Source organism: Canis lupus, chromosome 23 (genome assembly GCF_011100685.1).
Source record: "Canis lupus familiaris isolate Mischka breed German Shepherd chromosome 23, alternate assembly UU_Cfam_GSD_1.0, whole genome shotgun sequence".
Taxonomy (NCBI): Eukaryota; Metazoa; Chordata; class Mammalia; order Carnivora; family Canidae; genus Canis; species Canis lupus.
This window is the reverse complement of record NC_049244.1, coordinates 26,998,138-27,022,706: the sequence shown is the minus strand read 5'-3', so window position 1 is coordinate 27,022,706 and position 24,569 is coordinate 26,998,138. Positions and strand designations below refer to the sequence as shown.

Below are 24,569 nucleotides of genomic sequence, written 5' to 3'. Positions count from 1 at the left end.
GCCTGCTTCTCCCTCTGCCTGTGTCTGCCTCCCTCTCTGTGTGTGTCTGTCATGAATAAATAAATAAAATCTTAAAAAAAAAAAAAAGTCATTTAAAAAAAATAATAAAGTCAAATGGCTGGGATGCTCCTGGGATAGAGACGTCTGGAGAGCCTATGGTTCTTGTGCTGACTATTGAATACTGATAGTGTGCTTGATTTGTGGTTTTGTGGAGGCTTGGGTTTGAGTGGGATGGGCTGCTTAGCTGGAGATCTGGACCATTTCCTGGGTTTAACCCTTAAAGTTCTCTGCTAGTCATCACCTACACATTCTTGGAAGATTGTATGCTGCAGTGGCCTTCTTCATCTCTGAGGGAAGAGGGGCAGGCATCTCTTTGATATGGATTGTTTCTAACAATTGGATGCCTAATTTGCTGTGCTTATCAGAATCTGATAGAGAGCCTTTTAGAGATTATCTAGCCTTGGATGTGCAGTAGTTGGCATTCCAGCCTCCGCACTGTCAGCTCTGACAGCAGAGCATGGTGGGGAAAACCTCAGGCATCCACTACTGGGAGCTGTGTGGCTTGTAGAGGGCCTGGGCCCAGTCTTCTGGTGAGACTCCCAGGGAGGTGTAGTCTGATGGCCCCAGCAACCAGCCCTTGGCTCCTCAGAATGCACAACTCACACTGCTGTGGATGGAAGCCCGCAAAGAACGAAGCTCCTTGGTGGAAGGCTCGGCTTGGTAGTGTTGTAGCCACAATATCCAGCAGTGCCGATGTCATGTGGGCAGTCAATACATGTGTACTGAGTAGAATAAGCAAATGTTAATCCCACCTCTGTGGCTGATTGAGTGTACTGCCTTAATCCCACCTGTACTGCCTTGAATGAGTGTCTTTAAAGTAGGAATGGTGATGACATCCATCTCAAGAGATGAGGTGACAATGTGAGTGTACTAGATGGTTCTGTACAGGTAGGGGTTTGAAAAATGAGGACTTGCTTATACTACCTTCTAGCTATGCCCAGAACTTATTAATGTCTAAAATGTATAGTGTCTCTGCTTTTCACTGACACATTTTTGTTCAATAAATTAAGTCATCTTAAAGACAAGGAAGGCTCCTCTCTGTTTTTCCCCCAGGGGATCCAATCAGGTGAAATAGATTTTATTTTCGATCCAGCAGACCTGTTTTCGGAACCTACTGTGTATGCAGCCGTGTTCTAAGTGCGGGAAGGAGAACAGTGCACGAGGCAGGTAAGGCTCCCACTTATGTGGAGCTTCATTCTGGTGCAGATAAACCAGAGAGTGTCAGACGTGATATATCCTTGAAGACAGGGTAATGGTGTCTTTAGAGGCATGAATGGCTGGGAGTGGGGGTGCTGTTTTAAATTGGTGTGTAACGATTGGAGCTAAGACGAGGAAAAGAGTCAGCCATGTGCACAGCCTTTCTGGCAGAGGAACAGACAGGAGCCAAGACTTTGAGGCAGGAATGAGCTTGGTGTGTTCAGAGGAAGGTGGTAGGATGAGAGGTAGGCAGGGCCCAGGTTGTATAAGCTATTATGGGCTGTATAAGGATTTGTGATTTTATTCTAAGGGGGATGAAAGGTTTTAAGCAGGAAAATGACATATGATTTATGTTTTATTTTTTTTCTGATTTTTTTTTTTTTTTTTGATTTATGTTTTAAATGGGTCATCTATCTGCTTGGTAGGACACCAGACTTTTGTTGTGCTTTGACACCAGCTAGAGGCTATGGACACAGTCCCAGGAGATGTGATGGTGGCTTAGAATAAGATGGTAGTGGTGGGGATGGGGGACAGTGGGTGGAACTAAGACACAGAAAGGGCTGATGGGATTCACGGATTTGTGGTGGAAGGGCTGTAGTGCATACAGTAAAGAGGAGAAGACACCAAGAGATTTGGGATTTGAATAATCTGACCAGATAATAACAGTGGCATATATTTGCTAAAATGGAGATGGACAAGATGGAAGAGAAGAAATAAAGTGCTTGATTTTGTAATCTAGGGTGGGAGGGCAGAATGTGGGGAGAGTGATAGATGAAACAAAATTAGCTATGAGTTTCATCAGCTCATATCAGCCTTTGAATCTGGGTTATGGATACAGTGGAGATTCATTATACTATTTCTCTTACTTTTGTATATGTTTAAATTTCCCGTAATAATAAAAAGGAAGAAACTTGGAGAGATAAAAGAGTTTTGGGTTGGATGTTTAGTTTGAAATGGAAATTCAGATCAGTAGTAGGATAGTTTGGAATTCACTGCTGGAAATAAAAGGTTTTAGCCATGTGGAGAGTAGGGGAAGAGGGCCCATGAATCAGCCCTGGGGTGTGTCAACATTTAGAGGTGAAGCAGAAGAGGAGGAACTAGCAAGGCCAGAGGGAAATCAACAGGGTGTTGGTGAAGCCAGGAGAAAGTGTTTCAAGGGAGGAGTGGCCAACTGTGTTGACCTCTGTGCGGAGAGACATCACTGGATGGAGCAAAATGGGTGGTGGGTGGCTCAATTGCTGAGAGTCAAAGCCTGACTAGACTGTGTTGGAGAGAAAATGGGAGATAAAGTGGAGCCAGGGCCATATAGAACTTTCGAGAATGTTTTATGTGAATGGGAGAGAGAAATGGCCAGATTAAGGGAGAGGCTTGTTTTGTTTGTCTTTTGAGAAGCAGCAAAGCACAGTGGCCAGGTGCCTGGATTCGAATCTCTTTCCACTTACTAGCCTCGGGGCCTTAGTTTTTTAATATATAAAATGGGAATGAGGGGCACCTGGGTGAAGCAGTTATTAAGCATCTAACTTTTGGTTTTGGCTTGAATCATGATCTTGGGGTCCTGAGATCAAGCCCTGCGTTGGGCTTCAATCTGAGCGAGGAGTCTGCTCGAGATTTCTCCCTGTCCCTCTGCCCCTCCTGCTTGTGTTCACTTTCTCTTGGAAATAAGTTTCCCAGAAAAGGCGGGGGGGTGGGGGGTGGGCGGTGATAATGCCTGCTTTCCAGGGTTACTGCAAAGAATGAATGAATTAGTGTATGTGAAGTGCCTGGCACATGGGGAGTTATACATAGGTGTTTGCAGCTGGCATAATGTGGAGTTGGAAGATCAAGTGCAGGTGTCTCATGGAGAAGGGATTAAAGGGGCGGTGTGTGAGAGAGGGTCCTGCTGGAGAAAGCAGAGAGGAAACAGCCCAAGTGGACAGGTTAGCCTTCAGTAGGAGCAAGGAGAGTCCATTGGTCATGCCAGGACTTGGTGTTGACAGGCAGAAGCTACTTATGTAGTTTGTCCAGTTGACAAAATTTTGCGGTCTTGTTGGTAATTCAATAAAACCAGTTTCTTGTAGTCAGATTCCTACTCAGCAGATTGGTTTTCTGCCACAATTTAAATTAATGTCTCTGGGCTTTGATCTCCTTATGTGTAAAATGATGTACTATTTTGGATAATGACTGAATTTTCCTTTGACTCTGAAATTCTCTGTACCCTAAAGGTATTTTTGTTTAAGGTTATCTCTAATCCTGGCTTTGTTTAAATTTTTAAACAGCAAATGAATGAATGGGAGTGAACAGAGGAAGCCAACCAGGTTTCCCAAAGAAAGACCTATTTCCTGCACAGAGACTTTTGCAGCAACAGTAACAACAAAATATCCTACACAAAACCAGTTTTTAAAATCAGTATGATGGAATTTCCTTTTAGATGCTGACTCCGTCAAACCATTAAAAATGTGTGCTAGTAAAAGTTGGCAAATGTATTGTTATTTTATTGAACAGTAGAAGAGTCTAAATGTTATTTTATGGAAAACTTCATTTCCTGCCATGTGTTTTAACTTAGGACGTGGCTAGTTGAGGTTTCAGTTGTGAAATCTTTTGATCCATTAAACATGAGAACAAGTACAAATGTTAAAACATATAGTTTGTCCATCATGTTTTGCTTACTCATAAAAGATAGAATGGCATATAACAAGGGCCATGATTAAAGATCTTAATTATATGAAACTAGCTCCAGAACAAAATAAAGATATGGCCTTCAAAAAGATTTTGCTAATGTCTTTAATCCACATGACTAGAAATCTTTATTGTGTGGCTTGGCATTAATTGAATAAAATAAAGTGTTAATAGGAGGCATGTCTTTAAAAATCATGAGTCATGCAACATACTTTGTGTGACCAGTCATAGCGGTTTTGCCCAGATTATTAGGACTAATAGCAACAGGTATATTACTATTTGTATTAATAGCAATATGTGTAAAGCATCTGGGAACATTTTTGTTCATAGAGACTATCTAAATGAAATGACTTTTTAATAGAAAGTTTAACTTTATTGAATTTTATATTTGAACATTAGCAAGTGATTGCTGATTTCATTTTATATAGTGTAGCATTTGATTGTGAAGCATGCTCACCTTCCAGCTGAAATTCTGTGCCCGTCTCCCCAGGCTCCCCCTCAGTGATTATGAATGTTGGCTTCCCTGCCACCAGGTGACTCTTGAGGATGTTTTTAAAGCTTATACATATCTAGTTTTATCAATGAATATGACAAATGCCAGGTAAACCATTATAAATAAAATAGTCTAGCTTTTGGCTATGTTTTTACAGATTATTATGTTGAAAGAAAATAATGAGTGTTTATAAAATAAACTTTTCTTGGTAAATCTAAAATGAGAGTAATAATGTAACAGTCCTCTGATGAATCTTATTGTTTTTGTAATAAGATATTTAAAATAGAGTGTTCTACTGAAGAAATCCCTGCCTTCCCTTACCTCTCCCATGGTTTTAAACATGAATCTAGATTTTCTGTAGTGCTTCCCCCTAAGCCTCCTTTTCTTTTTAAACAACAAAAGGCTCCTGAACTTCTACTAATTTTTGTTCAGGAAACTAATTGTAAGTGACTTGAAGTTAGCGTTTTCATTCATTCTGCAGATATTTACTGAATCTTAAACTATGTGTTGAGCTCTGTACTTGATCTAGAGAGATGTAGATTCTATCTTTGACCTTAGGAGGTTTGTGATCTTGTGTGGTGGAAGGGAGACGTTCATGAATATTTATAGTTACATTCACATGCACTAAGTATGCTCAGAAGATGGGAACATTTTATTGGTAGAGTTGAGAGGATGGGGAGAAGCAGGAAAACCTCAGGCAGGATTCAGTCTTTGAGCAGGGCCTGGAAAGGTGGGCAGGAGGTCCACTGACAGGGCTGAGAGCACAGTGGAAGCTGAATGATCTAGGCAGTTTTGGGAGGCAGGTCAATGTCCGGTGCCTTTGAGAACCAGCAGATTGTCCAGTTTGGCTGGTAAACCACTAGCATAGTGATACAAGAGAGGTCAAGCTACAAAGGTCTTTTAGCTTTTTTTTTTTTTTTTTTTTTGAGTTGAGTTGAGTGTTAGCCCCTGGAGGTTTTTGAGCTGGAAAGTAAATCAGTGAGGTCAGAATACTAGCAGTATTTACCTGTTGGCTGCTTTGAGAGAGATAAGGAGGCTAAGGCAGTGTTCAAGTGAGAAGAAATTCTTGGCTCACGATGTTAATGGGTGAGCACAAGGAGGAAGAAACATAAGCTGAATTTGTGGAACTTGTTCGTATTAGGGACAGGATAGGATGCCTGGAAAAGAGGCAAAGTGTGTGTGTGTGTGTGTGTGTGTGTGTGTGTACACACGTGTACCAGTTGAAAATGGATTTGACTCTTGAGTCCAAGATGAGTTCTGAATTGAACTCCTGGTGATGTAAAGCTGCTGGTTCTGTGGGGCCCCCTGTGGGCAGGAGCAGCCTTCTCCATTTCTACGTCTCCAGTGCCAGGCAGCCCATGCTCAAGGAATGTTTGTGGAGGGGCTGAATATGGTAGATTTGGTTGGACACGTAAATGAGCTTACCATTGGGATGGGGCTATCCAGTGATTAAGGGCCAAGCACACTTAGATTTGAATTCTAACTCAGCCATTCCTGAGTGATCTTGAGTTACTAAACCTTTCAGTTTCCTCATGTGCAGAGTAGAGGATAATGCCACCATCTGTTGGGCTATAATGTGATTATTCATATTAACTGCATGAATTGGTGTACGCGAGACACTTAAGCCTTCACCTGGAATATATCTGTGATAAATGCTCCTCAGACATTGGCTGTTGTTACTCACAGGGGAGTGTAGATGTGAGCCTGATTGCCAAGAAAAGTAAGGAGGGTTTGGGCTGGGGCTTAGTCGCTTTGGGAATGCTTTTGGGAATGCTGGGGAGCCTTGACCTCTGGGGAGCCTTGGCCTAGAGTCGGAAGAGGGAGTGGGACGGAGGCAGTTTACAGAAAGTGCCCACTGAGGAAGTACGAGGAGAAAAGGTAAAGATGTGGGAACCAGGTTGGAGAGGCAGGAGGGGACCCCAAGAGTTCCGCGACATCAGTTATCCCAAGCAAGGAGAATGTTTCAAGATGGAAGGGAAGTGAAAAGTATCAAACTCAGAGAGCTCCGGGAGGGGAAGAACTGAGCCTGGACATTGGAGTTCAGTTGTTGCCTCCTCCAAGTTGTTGACAGAGAGCAGAAGCCAAGTCACCTGTGTTTACCGAGAGTGTCAAGGACAAAGAAGGTTCTGTCAGATAAGGAAGTTATCAGTGGAGGTGGAGATTAAAGGTAAGATAAGATTTCTGAAATAGCTTCAAGACAGTATGGCTTTTAAGTTTGTTCTAGCAAATAGGGTGTGGTGCGAAGACCACTGTACCTTATAGGTCCTTGTCGTCTGTGAGAATCGGCCCCCTGAGGGTGTGCAGTGCTCAGTCTGTGAGGGCCTTCATGGCAGCACTGCTGTGGTTCTGCATATGTAATGATATATGAATAAGGTATAATGTGTAATGTAATAAATATTAATAAGCTGTAATTAGAATGAATGCAGTTAAGATACATTATAACTGACACTTAATGAGTACTTACTATGAGCCAACAGCATTCTAAGTGCTTTGCACGTATATGTCCCCAGCAGCTCTGGGGTACAGGTGTTGTTGATCTTATTTTATAGCAGAGGGGGAACTAAGGTAATGTGCCCAGAGGCCCACAGCTGCTAAGTCAGTGCTGGGGCCAGAATTACATGCCAGGCATTGTGGTTACAGAGCCTGTGCTGTTGGCAGCCACACTGTGCTGCTGCTTTCTGTTTTGTTGCTCAATTGTTTAGGACCGGCACATGGCATTAGGTACCATGTCTGATAAGCAGGAGAACCCTGAAGGAGGAGTCCACTGGAGCTGGGTGAAGCACTGGTTCGGAGAGGGAGGGCAAGACTAGAATTAGAGGTGCAGGAAGAGGGTCAGTGCAGACCAGCCCACTGGCTCTTAGGGAGAGGAAAAAGAGGCCTGGTAAAAATCCAGAGGAAGAGAAGTAAGGGATTTTATGGGAGCAACAGAAAGGTAAGGCATTTTCAGAGATGTTTTGAAGTTGGTGAGGGAGACCACCATCCATCTGGAGAATTGTGCAGTGGGTTTTTAAGAATTGTCTCCCACTGATAGTTCGATTAGACCTAGTCCTGTTGGAGAAAGGGGCTGAAGGAGCCAGCTTTAGGGTGTGAGGTGCATTGATCTTGACAGCTTTCCAACACACTCTTCAGTGGAGCCGTGAACCTAACTAACACCATCCATGGAGAATGATTGTATTTTGGTCACCTGCTATTGCTTTGATTTGCTTCCAGAAGTGGAATTGAATGGCAATAGGAGGTTGAGGAAAGAGTCATACTGTCTTTTTTCCCCTGTTGTGAAAATATCCCAGATTTCAGGAGGAAGAAAAGCCCAAAAGTAGAAGAAACAAAAAATGAAGGAAGTAGAGGCATTTTGAATTTGAGGGATGCTGAGGGGTGAATGACACTGAGGAGTGCCTAGCTCACACCTTAGGATTTTCTAGAAACCAGATATGTTGTTTACAGTAGTGCTTCTCAAGCTATCTGTAACGAAGAGCTGTTTTTGATACTGTTCAAAGGTTGTGGACTGTTTGTATTTTGTCAAATATAATCAGTGAATTAGAAATAATAAATTAAAAAAAAACAAGGAATACAAACCCAGTTTATTGTCTATAATTAGATTCAACAGACTCTGAAATTGCTTAAAAAAAAAAAAAGTTTGTAAATGCTTACTTGTAATTTCTGAAATTAGCTAGTCTTGGACTTGTTGCCAGGCTCAGAACAAACAGAGGCTTGTACCTAACAGCGAGCTTTACTTTAAGTATGTCATACTGACCGAGAATTTAGATGGCAGGCAGGTGGTTCACAGGGCTCCTGTTTCCCCCAGGCTCTTTCCAGATTACCCAGCCTGGTGCATGGAGCATACCACGTGCTCACCAAATGAACACTTATTAAACAGCCTCTTTAAGAGATGATTTTTGTGTGCAGAATAAAATTCAATTAGTATGATAGCCAGTCTCTCAAAAATAAAAAAATTAAATTTGTTCACTTGGTGGTAGGCAGCATTTTAAAGCAGAGTGTACCTTGTTTTGCAGTTTTCAAAAAATCACATCTTTGTAGATTAAAAAAAAAAAAAAGCCTTAGTTACCAGGAAACTAGTTTGTTTCTGATGTGTATACACACTAACCTCAGTCACAGTTCATCTTTTGCTCTAGGTCGTGTCGGCTGCTAAGGTGTGTGGGGCTGCTGATGAGTCACCATCAGTGAAGAGGCTGCACCTTCTTATTGCTGATAAAGACTTTTCTTTTAAAGCTGGCCAGTGGTAAGTGGCTTCTCTGTTTCCTTAGTGTTGTGTTCATGAAGGTGCCATCAAATAGAAGGGCTTATCATTGTTATTATTCTTTTTTATTTTTTTTTAAGATTTTACTTATTTATTCATGAGAGACACACAGAGAGAGAGAGACAGAGACACAGGCAGAGGGAGAAGCAGGCTCCATGCAGAGAGCCTGATGTGGGACTCGATCCCAGGTCTCCAGGATCACGCCCTGGCTGAAGGCAGCGCTAAACCTTAGCCACCTGGGCTGCCCTATCATTGTTATTATTATTTTAAATTTTAAGAGAACTTCAAGGAGACTGCGCAGAGCGTGGAGCCCGATAGAGGGCTCCATCCCATGACCCCGAGATCACGACCTGAGCCAAAACCAGGAGTTGGATGCCCAACCAACTGAACCACCCAGGTGCCCGTAGAAGGGCTTATTTTTTCTTCTGGAAAGGATTACGTGTCTAGCTGTTTTTCCTGAGGAATAGGAATTCTAGCCCATCCCCATTCAGGGGGAGCCTTCCTTAGGCATAGGGAATCTGATTCTTTTCCTCACCTCAGAGCTCACCTTGGTTTTGAGCCCTTGACCTTCTCAGTCATATATGAAAATTGCTGCCTTGAGTTTTGTAGATTGAAACAAAGCTTAGTTCTGAGCCATGGACCTGATAACTGATAATTATGCTCTTCAGAAATGGTTGCTATAATAGAATGCTCTGGAATAATCTAATCGGCTTGATTATTTGTGCTGGGGATTGATACATTGTAAAAAATTAGTCTTTATGTCAAATACAGAGTAAACACAGCAGTCTGGAAAGAAGAATACCCAGTTATGTCACAGAACTGACCACCCTCTCAACTGAATTACTGCATCACTTGTCTGAGTTGAGTTTAAATATTTTCCTGAATTTATTATCAGGACCCCCCCGCCGATCAGGCCCAGCTTGCACCACACTGATTGTGCCTATTTGACACCGAAGACTAGTCAGCATACGGACAGGCTAACAGCCCAGCTGTCCCACTATTCCTGCGAGTGGCTTCACTGAGTTGCAATTCAAGTTGCATTGTAAATAAAACAGCTTGTATTTCCTTAGGAAAGGTGTGTTTGGGTGTATGTTTCCTTTATTTAAATAAAGCATTCATTTCTAAGTGAATTTCTGGCATGTCAATCTTGGTAGTATTTCTTAGGAGTCACTTGACTAATTTTGGCAGTCCATCTGGAAATGTGGTTTTGTTAGAAGGAGGATGTGTGATAATAGCAAGAGTTAGCAGTCTTGTGTTAATAGTTTGCCTTTGAATTTAGAACTAGAAAACAAGATGCTGATTGCAATAATTTGCGTTTGTGAAGCAATTTACTGCAATCTTTGCACATGTTCAGTGATACATATTAAATGCATTTGGGCTGTTTTAGGGGGGCGGGCAACATTTTTACCCTTCAAAAATAGTTTAGCAGTTATTACATTGAAAAGTGGAAACTTTAATTGTAATGATCTGTCTTTCCGTATTTCCCTTCTGTGGAAGTGTTTGGGTCCTGTGCACAGCATTGTCCCTGTGTCTTCAGCTCTGAATTGCGCCAAGACTCCTGATTAGAGAAAGACCATGCACTGGTTTATAATGCTGCTACCTTGGTGTGCCTGCAAGTGTATTAGCACTTGCAAACTGTAGTTACCAGATAAAAATACCATCATTCCCTAGTGATATATATAGAAATAGGGTTCCCCTGTGATCCTCAAGATTAGATTTTCAGGGTTGGTATTATATATCCCATTTCGATGAATGGATTTGGTAATCTCACTGATGTCAGGACTGGTTTTACAATGCACCTGACAGACTCCTGCTGCAGAGGGCAGACATCAGGGTGGTCATCTCTGGCTATTTAGTATTGACCTTTCCCTGCCAGGTGTCCATCAGCATTCATTCCTGGCATTTGAACCTCCCCTTTTAAAAGATTGCTCCCTTGCCACTGACTTATTGTGTGGCTGTAAGTTCTTTTGGAAATTTGACTTCTTGCTTACCGAATGGCTATTTGCTTAGATTAGTGATGTCTGCATCTTCGGTTCCATTGCTAGGATGGCTTTTGCTCTGCATTCTGTTAGGTTATCAGCTTGATGGTAAGCTCCATTAGTAGCATTTTGGGGAAGAGGACAAAGATCAGGGAGAGAGAGTATGGATGCAGCTGCCATGCAATTTGTATAGTTAGGATTATTAGAGTGGAGTGCTGCTAGAGGTAAAGGAGAAGATTGCTCTTGGGCTTATCTCTAGGGTCAGAGATTGGGCCATGATCCCACATCTCTGAATTCCTGACCACTGCCCTCATCTGACACCTGCCAAACTAAGAGGGAGGCTCTAGACCTGCACAGGACCAAGGGGAAGCAAGGCCAAAGCATTTTTGTAGAGAGCAAGGTGTGTCTCTGACTTCATGTAAGATGACATAAATTTTCATGTTTGAAAGTGACTGGGCTCTACTAAGAGAAAGGGCTCCAAGAAGAAACAGATGAGAGGAGTAAGATCAATGAAATAAGATTCTACTCCTACCCTCTAGCAGGGCCGCTGCATTGTGGGCAGTATATACCCTCTGTGGCCGTGTTCAGCAGCCTCGACTCTTACATGACCACACATAAAAAGCGCCACGTTCCTTGGTGTCATCATTGTTCAGTTCAGACTGTGTCCTCCTCCATGCTTGTTTGGTGACTGCTGTGTGTTTTTAAGACTCCGCTGTGAAGTCTTCGTTAATTCCTCCATACCTGGTATAATTGACTGCTGCATCCTCTGCTTTCTCCCCCCTTCAACCCCAGGAAGATTTTTTTTAAAATAGTGGTTTTATTAGTTTTTTCCCGATGAAATCACATATGTTGGACGTAAGAAGAAATCTACACTAAGTTCCAGTTCTTCCAGACAGGTCTCAAATGATGAACATTTTCTCTCCTCCAAGCAGATTTTGTCATAGCCCCTGTAATTATATTTATTTGTTCATTTTCTTCCCATTTGAGTGAGTTTATTGAGGGCAGGAATCACAACATTCTTTTTTTTTTTTTTTCCTTTTTTTTTTTTAAGATATTTATTTATTCATGAGAGACACACAGAGAGAGAGGCAGAGACATAGGTAGAGGGAGAAGCAGGCTCCCCAAGGGGAGCCTGATGTGGGACTCGATCCCCAAACCTGGGATCATGCCCTGAGCTGAAGGCAGACACTCAACCCCTGAGCCACCCAGGCGTCCCAGGAATCACGACATTCTTGATCTTTAGCTCCAGCACTAACCATGGTGCCTGTACTAGGTAAGCAGGTGCTATCTGTAGTATTTGCACAGGGGATGAGGGAGGGGCTCCACATGCTCAAGCTGAAGACTAAAGGGTTTTAGGATCTCATGGTGAAGCATCAACTTTTGGCCACAGTTTGTGTACCTGGTCTCTGCTGGGCCCTGGGGCTGGACGGGGCTGCCTACTGTGTCACAATTAGATAAGGATATGTGGCTTCACTACACAGTTAGGCTCTTTCTCCCAGTTTTTCCTATATTCACTTTTATGAGAGTGCAGTTAGTACCTCAGCTCTTGGCTTCAAGAATGCTAGTCTTGGAAAGGGCATTTTTTAAGTGTGTGTGTGTGTGTGTGTGTGTGTGTGTGTGTGTGTTTAAAATTTTTTTTCTTGGGATCCCTGGGTGGCTCAGCGGTTTAGCACCTGCCTTCAGCCCAGGGCGTGATCCTGGAGTCCCAGGATCGAGTCCCACATCGGGCTCCCTGCCATGGAGCCTGCTTTTCCCTCTGCCTGTGTCTTTGCCTCTCTCTCTGTCTGTCTCTCATGAATAAATAAATAAAATCTTTTTTTTTTAACAAAATCTTTTTAAAAAAAATAAAATAAAATAAAAAATAAAAACTTTTACTTGGACAGATGTTTTATTAAATGTGTATTGTGCATATTTTCTTAAATCCATTCAGATGAAGTTTTGATGTCATTTGAATTCTGTAGCATTTAATGAAGGAGTCTTTTTTTTTTTTTTTTTAAGGTTGCTTTCCAAAGTTACTGGAGAAGGAAAGATCCCTTCACTTATCTGAGAGAATGGCCTTTATCAACATCAAGCAGCAGAGGGCGCTATGGTTTAGGATATGAAGCTGCAAAAAGTAGCTCATTGATTAACTTATTTTTTAAAACATAGCTGTAGAGATACTCTTGTAGTTCTTCTCTGATAGCATACAGAAACTGTATTAATAAATATTAGCTATAGGCACAACAAGAGAGGCAGAGACACAGGCAGAGAGAGAAGCAGGCTCCCTACAGAGAGCCCGATGTAGGACTCAACCCCAGGACCCTGGGATCACACTCTGAGCCAAAGGCAGATGCTCAACTGCTGAGCCACCCAGGTGTCCCTATTTTAGCTCTTTTATGGATCATTTGTAGCATAAAGTAATTTTTTCTAGGCTAGTTTCTCCATTTTTTTTTTAACCTTGGTGTTTGGCGTCATATCTAAGTAACTGTTACCATGAAGTTACTCCTCTGTAAGTCTTCCAAAAGTTTATAATTTTTCTTACCTTTAAGTCTGTGACCCATTTTGAGTTAATTTATGTATATGGTGTGAGGTAGGGGTCCGACTTCATTCTTTTAATGGTGGATATCCAGTTGTTCGTTGAAAAGACTGTTCTTTTGTCATTGAATTATGTTGATACCCTTGTCAAAAATCAATTGACCACATGTTTAAGAGTTTACTTTTGGACTTGGAATTCTTCTTCTTTTTTTTTTTAAGATTTTATTTATTTATTTATTTATGTGAGACAGAGAGAGACAGAGACATAGGCACAGGGAGCCTGATGCAGGGCTTGATCCCAGGCCCTAGAATCATAACCTGAGCCAAACAAAGGCAGATGCTCAACCACTGAGCCCCTCAGGTGCCCCTGGACTTGTAATGGTTTATCATTGGTCTATGTGCCTGTCCTTATGCTAGTACTACAGTGTCTTCATTAACTGTAGCTTTATAGTAAGTTTTGAAATCAAAAGGTGTGAGTCCTCCAAATTTGTTCTTTTTCCAGATTGTTTTGATGATTCTAGGTTCCTTTTATTTCCATATTAATTTTATGATCATTTTGCCAGTTTCTGCAAAGAAACCATCTGGAAGTTTAGATAGGTATTGCATTGAATCTGTAGATCTATGTGGAGAGTATTGCCCTTTTTTTTTTCTTTTTAAGATTTTATTTATTCATAGAGACACACAGAGAGAGAGGGGCAGAGACACAAGCAGAGGGAGAAGCAGGCTCCATGCAGGGAGCCTGACGTGGGACTCAGTCCCGGGACTCCAGGATCATGCCCTGGGCTGAAGGCGGCGCTAAACCGCTGAGCCACCCGGGCTGCCAAGTATTGCCATCTTAACACTATTAAGTCTTTCGGTCTATGAACATAAGATGTCTTTTTATTTATTTAGATCTTTTTTAATGTTTCTCCATAATGTTTTGTGGTTTTCAGTGTGCAAGTCTTATACTTTTGTTAATTTATTCCCAATTCTTTTTTATGCTATTATAAATTTTATTTTTCTTAATTTCACATTTAAATTGTTAACTGCTAGTGTATACAAATACAATTGATTTTTATTAATCTTGTATTCTGTAATATTATTTGAACTTGCTTATTGGTTCTCCTATCTTCATAGCAGATTCCTTAGGATTTTCTATATACATCATGTCATCTGCAATTTCTTCCTCAAATCTTCGTACCTTTTATTTCATTTTCTTCCTTAATTGCCTTGGCTAGAACCTCTAGTACAATGTTGAAAAGAAGTGTTAGGAGCAAACATCCTTGTCTTATTTCTGTGTTTAGGGGAAAAACTTGTAGCTTTTTACCATTAAACATTACACATTTTGTTGAAAGCCTTTGTTAGATTGAGGAGGCTCCCAGTTTCATAGTTTGCTGACTATTTTTATTATGTAAGGGTCTTAAATATTGCCAACTGCCTTTTCTGCACGTATTGAGATGATACTTGGGTTTTGTCCATTGTTCTAAGTGGTGTATTTCACTGATTGATTTTCAGGTGTTAAACCAACCTAGAATTTCTGGGATTTTTAAATCTGTATTCACAAGGGATACTGAACTGTAGTCTTTTCTTGTTATATCTTTGTCTGGTTTTGGTAGGGTAATACTGACCTCATAGAATGAGTTGGTAAATGTTCTTTCTGTTTTGGGGGAAGAGTTTATAAAAGTTTAGTGTTCTTTAAAAATGTTTGGTAGAATTTCACCAGTGATGCCATCTGGACCTATCCTTTTCTTTCTAGGAATTTTTGAAATTACTAAAACTATTTACTTGTTACAGGTCTGTTCAGATTTTCTGTTTCTTCTTGAGTTCAATTTGGTAATTTCTGTCTTTCTAGGAATGTATCCTTTTCATCTAAGTTATCTAAGTTTTTGTCATATAGTTGTTCATGGAATTCCTATAATAATCTTTTATTTTTGTAAGGTAGGTGATGATGTCCTCCTTCCATTCTTGATTTTACTCATTTTATCTTTTATTTTTTTTTAAGTTTGTCAGTTTTACTTATTTCATTGCCCACTTTTAAAATCGCTTCAACAAAAAGCGCTTATTTGCCTTTCTTTTTAGGATTGATTTCTTTATCCCAGGAGTGTCTGTGGTTGGTGGGTTCTCAATATGCTCCAGCCCCAGACTGCTAGAACAAGAGAGAATGATAGAATTGGCAGTGAAATATACAAACCACCCTCCTGCTCTCTGGATTCACAATCAGGTGAGCAAACCTGTTTAAACTTGGAGATCTGGCCATTGCTTCCTCCCACAAAATTTGTGTTCAGCTCAATTCATGCACCTAAGAAACCTAGCTAGGCTTGAGTGAAAAGGGTACATGCTCACAAAGAGCTCCCCTACATCCAGAATTCCGACTCTATAATGCTCGAAGAAGCAGAATCCTTTTGATGCATTAAGGAAGACTCACAGATACTTTGAGATCTGAAAATATCTTCTGGGTTGCCAGTGTTCAGTTGAATACTGCTTTAGTATATGAGCATTTTACTTTATATGTAAGGCTTTTTTAAATTGGCTCTCTGTATGTATGTCTTGTAAATGGTAAATCTATAAATCAGATTATTTTGTCCTAACTATCCTAAATAAAAGGAATTAAACTATTATTCTGTCACTTGGAAAGGAAGTGATTTCTTTTTTTTTTTTTTTTTTTTTTTTTAAGTTTATTTATGATAGTCACACAGAGAGAGAGAGAGAGAGGCGGAGACATAGGCAGAGGGAGAAGCAGGCTCCATGCACCAGGAGCCCGATGTGGGATTCGATCCCGGGTCTCCAGGATCGTGCCCTGAGCCAAAGGCAGGCGCTAAACCGCTGCGCCACCCAGGGATCCCAGGAAGTGATTTCTGATCACATCCCACTTGTGCCCACAGCTGAGCGCTGCTAAGTCCATGGTACCATTGCCTCTCTGGAGAGTTCTTAACACGGTATCCTGAGAGGGAATCCACCTTTGCTGCTAATAACTCATGTTTCACCATGAGACTCAACACAGTCCTACATAAGCTGACTATTCATCACCTCTGAGAACTCTGATAACAAAGAATGAGCTCAGCACAAGTCACTTGTTTGCCTTCTTAGTTTTTGACCCTTGTCTCCTTTTGCCATCCCTTTTCTTTCTAGAGTGTGCCTTCTATATTTACCAACAACCTCCATCCCGACCCAGGCATTTTCTTATCTCCAGAAAGGAGTTACTAGTACGATATTGTAGCTATAGACAAACTGATTTTAAAATCAAAGGGACTAGAGTTTTTGAAACAGAATAAAGTAGAAAGAATCACATTACTCAAATGTCAGAATAAAATAAAGCTATAATAATCAAAACAGTGTGGTATTGGTGAAGGGATGGACACACAAATTGATGGAAGAGAATAGAGAGTTTAGGAGTATCCAACACACATACGGTAATTTGATTTTTGACAACTGTGCTAAAGAAATTCAGTGGCGAAAGGATAGCCCTTTCATTTTTTTTTTAAATTTTTATTTATTTATGATAGTCACAGAGAGAGAGAGAGAGAGAGAGAGAGAGAGAGGGAGGCAGAGACACAGGCAGAGGGAGAAGCAGGCTCCATGCACCGGGAGCCCGACATGGGATTCGATCCCGGGTCTCCAGGATCGTGCCCTGGGCCAAAGGCAGGCGCCAAACCGCTGCGCCACCCAGGGATCCCTGGATAGCCCTTTCAACATGTAGTGCTGGAACAATTATTTATCCGTATGTCAAAAAAAAGAATTTTGTCCTAAGTGTCATACTTTTTGATGAAAAATTCCCGCAAAATAAATTGTAGATATCATTGGAAAACACAAAATTATAACAGTTTTAGAAGAAAACATAGGAAACATTCTAGACTTGAGGGTAGGTGCATTAGGACATGACACCAAAAGTCAAATCTGTAAAAAGAAGAGATTGATAATAGGACTTAATCAAAATTCAAAATATTTTTTTACAAAAGATACTATTAACAGAATTTTTAAAAAACAAGCTACAGACTCAGAAAGTTGTTTGCACTTAGTTATCCAACAAAGGTTACTTAATATCCAAAATACTTAAAGAGCTCTCAAAAATCAGCAAAAAGAAAACAAGTGTAATTTAAAAATGGACAAAAGACTGCTCCTGGCATGGAGCCTGCTTCTCCCTCTGCCTGTGTCTCTGCCTCTCTCTCTCTCTATGTCTATCATGAATAAATAAATAAATAAATCTTTAAAAAAAAATGGACAAAAGACTGAATAGATACTTTGCTACTAAGGATATAAGAACAGCTAATAATCAATGACAGGATATTGAACATCATTCGGGAAGTGCAGATTAAAACCAGATACAGGGATCCCTGGGTGGCTCAGCGGTTTAGCGCCTGCCTTGGGCCCAGGGTGCGATCCTGGAGACCCGGGATCGAATCCCACGTCGGGCTCCCGGTGCATGGAGCCTGCTTCTCCCTCTGTCTGTGTCTCTGCCTCTCTCTCTCTCTCTCTGTGACTATCATAAATAAATAAAAATTTTTTTAAATAATAATAAAAAAAACCAGATACAGTGGGATATCTCTACCCCACCTATTAGAATGATTAAAGTTAAAAATTCTGACAGTACCAAATGCTGGTAAGGATGTGGAGTGACTGGAACTCTTTTATAGCTTATATTGCTAGCAGAAATGCAAGATACAGCAGCCAGTCTGGAAAACATTTTGGTAGTTTTATATGAAATTAAATATACATTCTTTTTTGAAATTAAATATACATTTATCATAAGTCATAGTAATAGTGCTCCTGAGTCTTTATTCTAGAGAAACAAAAGCTCTGTTCATATAAAAACCTGTACATGAACATTTATAGTGGTTCTATTCATAATTAACAAAAACTAGAAACAACCCAAATGTCCCTCAAAAGGTGAATGGGTAAACAAATTGTAATGTTATTCAGCAGTAAAAATGGGTGAACCATTGATGGACTCCACTTGGGTGAGTCTCAGAGGCCACATATTGAGTAAAAGAAGCCAATCTCAAAGGTTACATACTCTATAATCCCATTTCTGTCACACTCTGGAGGACAGAAATACAATGAGTGGTTAACAGGGGTTAGGGGTAGGGAAAGATGTGATCATAGAGGGGAAAGCACAGGGAGGTTTTGAGGATGATGAGACTGTTCTGTATCTTGGTTTTGATGGTAGTTAGATCTGTGTATGTGTTAAAATCCACAGAATTGTACTCCCCTCTACCCCCCAAAAAAGTTTTTAAATCTACAGCGGCATACAAAAATATCCATTCTAATTGTGATTTACATGCCGAGTTGTTTCTGTTCAGAGTAAGGCAGCCACTTGCCCTAGCATTTCCATTCTAAGTATCCTGTCACATTTTTTTACCCTCTGACCTTCAGAGTCCTTCCTTCCACATGTCCTCAGCTGCCTCATTCCTTTTTAGATTATTTCTGGATTTCCCACCCATTGCTGTCTCTCAAAAAATGCTGTAGGGGTGGGACCAGCAAGGTTGCCATGTGCCCCTTGCTTGGTGTTAAAATGAGCTTAGTGCCACGAGCCCCCTCCAGTTATCTGCCTCCCACGTGACCTGCCCTGGTCCTGGTCCACAGCTCCCTGCTTGGTTTCATGCCTCATTGGCATTTCAATGAAGGAACTTATTCTTAGAGGCTGAAGAAAATCTCCAAGTGGCATTGCTTGAATGCACATTTTAATTGTAGTGCCTACTCCACTCTGCCCGGTGGGAGTTGCAAACAGCCTTTATGAAGTCAGATTTTTCTTGGAACCGTTCTCAGGTGGCTATTTTCCTCCTGAGGATTTGTCTTATTAAGCTATTAGAGTGGACAATGGAGGCACGTGAGTGTCTGGGTGGCAGCAGGCCGCTCTATTGGGACATGGGATAAAGTGCCATAAATGTCTTCCTTTATTTTATCTGCTTTGGCTCAGGCTCCTGGCAGGGTAAAGGGTTCTAGACAGCTATTGTGTGCTGGGCTCCAGTTGCTGTGGAAAAGTTGTTTATTTCCCAAGTAGAAAATCTATACCCAAAACATGGCTGTGTAATTGAAGGTAATGTCCTTTTACTCACTTCCATATTACAGCGTGCAGTACTTTGAGTGTTGTATTCGTGCTACCTTGGCAGCTTTTATTGATCAATAAAAGACAAAGATGGCTTTTCATTCTTTCCAGATGCTAGCAAATGAGAAGATAGATCTATTTAAGATTATTTTGTCACTCGGGAGATGGCAGGCCCCTTTATTTTTTTTTATTTTTTTTATTATTTTTTTTTTGCCAACTTTAGAGCTTTGAAAATACTCTGGTTTCAAAACACAGTTCTCTAAAGGCTTTGCTGTCATTACTAATCCTGCTGAAGATGATCACTGGAGAAAATGATTTCTTTCTCATTTCTTAGTTTCTTTTACTCATAGATTCTTAGAGATAAAGGGAGACATGTACAGGCAAGCAAGATGGGGAGTGAGGGGACAGAGATTAAATCTGTTGTCATCATTAGGCAGAACTTTTCATACCATAGCTTCTGTTTTAGAGACTTGAAAAGAAAGGGCATTTTGAAGCACTTTGGTAGCCAGTGTAGTGATCCGAGATTGTACTTACTCCTAACAGAATGCTCCATTGCTGCTAATTTCTCTTGTCAAGAATGAAAACCCACTTACCATCCTTCGTGTAAAAATGGCCTATATATAAGTTTAGCTGTTTTTCTTTTCCCTCCGGGAAAGGATTTCCCTTTGCTTAATAGTTTGTTACAGGAAAGGATCTCTTTTGTGAATTAGAATAATTTTCTTTTTTTTCTCACATTTCTCTGAGACTTTTTTTTTTTTTGAGACTAAATCTTCTTTAAGATTTAACTTCTTTAAGTTGTAAAGTTCCAAATTCAATTCATGTCAGAAAGTACTTACCTGCCTACCTGCCATATAGGGTGTCAAGGAGTGAATGCTGAGGGTTTGGTCTTTAAAAAGCACATGATTACTTATTGCTTCTTAAGAGAGAGTTCATTTAGTTGATTTACATCAGGAACATGTAATGGAGCAAACTTTTGCTCTTAATACAAATTTCTTTAGTTCTAGATTCTGTTTTTTAATGACAGGGAAGAAAGAAGCAGGTCCCCCAGAGCTTTTCTCCATGACAGCTTCAGTGACTGAAACACCTCCTCTAATAGAGCTTGACGCCAGCAAGCTGTTCTTCCGCCACACGGTGTATCATGTGATGGCCACCACAGCCCTGTGAGGTGAGCAGGACAGGTGTTGGTACCCATTTAACAGATGCAGCAGCAGAGGCTCAGAGAAATGAAGGAACTTGAGGGATTTCATAGGCTGTGATTAATAGTCATTCTTCTCTGACTCTTACATCAGTACATTTTCTCCAAACTAGAGGTCTCAACTGTCTCAGATCCAATGCCCTCTTTCTAGAACTACCCGAAATGAAACTCAAAGTTAATGTAATCACGTGAAAAAATTTTTTGGGTGGCATAATTCTCCAAGTGTAATGCCAAGGAGAAATAAAGAAAACTCGTAGATTAAATAGTAATTAGGAATCCCTAATGAGAGACTATGTATTTCACTATATCAGTGGTTGGGCAGATCTTAACTAGAAGATGGAATAAAATGGTCAGATGGCTGTTCCTCAACGCAGAATCACTGTGAGTGCACTGTCTACTGATGCAGGTGGTACAAGCTGTTGTATGGAGACATGCGTGTTACCAGTTGGGATGTGGTTGTTCAGAACAGTGGACATACTTGGTAATGTTCTGGATACAGTAGAATATAATCTATAAGGTGGTTACATTGTGGAAAATTCAGACTCCACTGTGCAAGAAATGTTTTGGGTTTTTTATGAATGAGTTAGGATCTCGTCTCAGATCATTACAAATTAATTTTCACCTACATGTATGTCCCATGGGCCATTCATAAGTTTCTGCAGGGCAGTCCTGTGCATTGGAGATAATGTGCTGCTAAACTGGCTCTCTGAGTACAAAAAGTCATGACTTGCAGCATTTGCTAACTTCTGTGCTGCAGATACTCAGTGGCTGATTTCAAACTGCCAGTAGAAATGTTCATGAAATTCTTCAAAAATTACCCATCAGCTGAATAGGAGCCAGCTCCAGGGTGCTGCTAACTTCACAAGACATCTAGCATCTCTGGTCCTGCCTTCTAAATGCCAGTTGGGCTTTCCAAACCATTGTGACAACAAAAAAAGTATCATCACATGTTTTGTGGTAGTCACCCCCTGGTGAGTGAAGCCTCTGCTGCCTGTCCTTGCTGCTCCAGGGAGAAGTGAACAGGACTGAACAGCACCATAGCGCAGGCCTCGAGCCTGCACAGCAGCTCTGGCTGTGCCCTGCTGGTGACCTGGATGAAGCCCCCCAGTACCCAGAGTCTTCTCTGGTGAGCCCAAGGCAGCCACAGTGTAATGACACTTGCCCCATCCTGCCAGTCTGAGTTCCATAGCTTTGATCAGAAAACAGGAGCACCATACAGAAAAGGAAGCTCCTGCTTCAGAGCTATCCCGAGTCCAGTGCCACTTTCCACAACCCAGTTCATCACCTAAGAAGTTAACAAATGGCCAGATGACCGAAGTGAGCATCCTTTTCTCTGTTTTGGAGTGGCTGTGCAGTATGGGATCAGGAAGGCAGAGTGGCAAATGGCCTCTATAATGGACAAGTGGAACCGGTTCACAGTGCCTTGGGACACTTGAGAACCGGCCATAAAAATAGTCCTCAACGCTGATAAAGATGCAGGAGGTAGATGCCGTCCGTTTTCTTCAAGAAGAGCATCAGGTGTAAGACCTGTGCCACAAAGGACTAACAGATCTTTTCTTTCCTGCCTTAGTGTACACTTGACTCTGAAGTGGCTGTGAGAGTGGGTGGAGAGTTCTTCTTTGACCCACAGCCTGCAGATGCCTCTAGAAACCTCGTGTTGATTGCAGGAGGAGTAGGAATTAACCCTCTGCTTTCCATCCTGCGGCATGCGGCTGACCTCCACCGAGAACGGGCAAACAAGGGAAAGGGCTATGAGGTCGGGACGATAAAGCTGTTCTACAGTGCAAAAAATACCAGCGAGCTCCTGTTTAAGGTAAGGGACGAGTGCCCGTCTCCTAGCAAACTCGTGTCATGGTGTGACTCGTCCACAGACCTCTCTTCCTGTTCTTTCTGTCTTCTGTGTGAGAGTTCACTGCCTCAAAACGCTGGACAGGGCTTATCGTGTTCAGGTGGGAATTAACGTACGCTTCTCACGCAGGACTGTGAAACAGCTCATGTTCAGGAGGCTCCCGTGAAGGGACCCGACAGGACAGATCTGGCGGGCTTGGGTGTGGAGGCAGAGGAACAGAAAGGTCACCACAGCCCTGAGGCTCTGCTGAGCCAGGAGACCTGGGGTGGAGGGTGCTCGCATGTCTCCGGAGTAGGTGAGAGGCAGAGTTTGGCTGCGGCTGGGTGAACAAAACCCCCACTGGTTGCATCTGTTGAAAGGAAGTACATTTGACAGGAGAAGGCTTTCACTCCGGATTGCCTTGCAGCTGCAGGGATGAACAAAAGAACAGCAACAGTTAAAAGACACAACTGTGGTCAGTGAAACTGCTGCTTAATTGCCAATGCCTGAGAGAAAGGGAAAAGAAAAAACTCCCGGAGAGTTAGTAATATGCTTGTTAGCATATTCAGATTTCAATTAAAGCCAAATAGCCCTCTGTACTCTGAATGCTCTGGCCTGCTAGGCTGCAAACAATACCTCTCTAAGTAGAGAGGAAGAGTGGCAGACGTGTGCAGAATGGGAGTCGAGGTTCAGCGGCAGTGGTTGTGCACATCTGTTTTGATTTTTAAAAATTGTAGTGTGACCAACTATGTTTGACATTCCAGAAAAATATCCTCGATTTAGTAAATGAATTTCCTGAGAAGATTGCGTGCAGTTTGCATGTTACAAAACAGACAACGCAAATCAGTGCAGAACTCAAGCCCTACATCACGGGTGAGTCCCCTAAAGATATTTTGACTAACTCCATGCAGTTGTCTGCTGGACGTGCTAGTTGGTTGAGTGTAGATGCTTTACTGTCCGAGGCCACTGGCTGGTAATGCCGCTACCTGGAGAACTGGGAGGTGATTCCTCATGGAAAAATAAGGAGGGATTCGGTTGGATTTACTTACTGTATTCAGGTTTCTTGCTGCCCATGTTAAAATTTATTTTCCGCATATTGCAAAGGGGACCTTTGCGTCAACACTGTAGTATGCACACGGAGAATTTATATTCCAGCCTTAACTGAAGTCATGCCATTTGCCATTAATGGTCATTTAACTTGCTCGTGGTTTCCCCTGCTTGGAAAGATTCTTCACCAGTTTATTTACTTTGCTGAAGCCAGTTCTGAATCTCTACCAAAGATCAGTAAGCTAACTGGCCCTGTCCGAAGAGTGTGTTCTGGTCAGCTTCCCACTTTGCTTGCTGTCAGCTTAGGGAACCCGGAGATGCACTCCCTGCTTGGGTCTGGCGCCCGGTGCTGCCACCAGGAGCCGTCCTGTGAATGACCCCACCCTAGACTCCCTAAGCTTGGGTTACTGGAAATAAACCCTCTTGCTGAGTTGTGGTTAGTCCTTCCCCAGTTCAGTACAGGCATGTCCGGCTTATTTGGTGTTTATTCTGTTTTTTTGGTAGAAGGAAGAATAACAGAGAAGGAGATAAGAGATCATATTTCAGAACAGACTTTGTTCTATATATGTGGCCCACCTCCAATGACAGACTTTTTCTCCAAGCAACTGGAGAACAGCCATGTTCCCAAAGAACACATTTGCTTTGAGAAGTGGTGGTAGGGAGCAGGCAAAGGTGGAAAAGAGAAAGCTGTGAAATCCACTCAGGACAGGAACAGAGACAAGATTTGTGGCATAACGGATTTACCTCCTATTCAGCTTTTTTTTTTTTTTTTTTAAGCCTGAACTAAGTGACCAGCTGGAGCATAAAAGAAAAACCAGCTCACAGACTTAGATGATAAATTTTTTTACAAAGACTTCATTGATTAAATTATTTTTACTATATTTTCTTTTATTAATAACTGATTCTCTCATGCTGTATCTTGAATTGGTCAATACAGATTTTCTTTCCTCTTAGGGAAAAAAGAGATACATACTTAATCATTTAAAAATGTGCTTTCCTGTGTAAAATGTAAGCTATCTTTATTTGATAGCAACCTTTATATCTTATGCTCAATAAACTTATAATTTAAACACATTCCTAATCATTTTACTTTGAAATTTCTTTCTATTTAATGTCTTCGTTCACTTTACTATGCCTGAAGCTTTGCTTCTTCAGACTGTCAAAGTTGGGTTTGGAAATGGAAGCTTATGAGGAAACTGCTTCAGGGAATTGAATATCTGGCATGTTGGCTTAATGTTAATGAATGTCCTAAGTATGTATCCTGACTGATTGTTAGTTTCTTCTCAAACGAAACCCTTCCTGCGCTCTGTGTCTTGGCCGCCTG

At 41.5% G+C, this 24,569-nt stretch overlaps 1 protein-coding gene across 4 annotated transcripts in view; it reads left to right on the top strand.

Annotated features, from left to right (window-relative positions):
• OXNAD1 (oxidoreductase NAD binding domain containing 1) overlaps positions 1-24,319 on the top strand; it is a 36,498-nt gene extending 12,179 nt beyond the window's left edge. For all 4 annotated transcript variants that reach the window (XM_038570762.1, XM_038570761.1, XM_038570764.1 and 1 more), the window contains 5 exons: positions 8,536-8,642; positions 15,212-15,353; positions 21,941-22,183; positions 22,963-23,071; positions 23,750-24,319. In XM_038570762.1, coding sequence (XP_038426690.1) covers positions 8,536-8,642; positions 15,212-15,353; positions 21,941-22,183; positions 22,963-23,071; positions 23,750-23,904 — 756 coding nt within the window. In that variant the 3' untranslated portion in view covers positions 23,905-24,319. The remainder of the gene's footprint in view (positions 1-8,535; positions 8,643-15,211; positions 15,354-21,940; positions 22,184-22,962; positions 23,072-23,749) is intronic.
• The last annotated feature ends 250 nt before the right edge of the window (positions 24,320-24,569 follow it).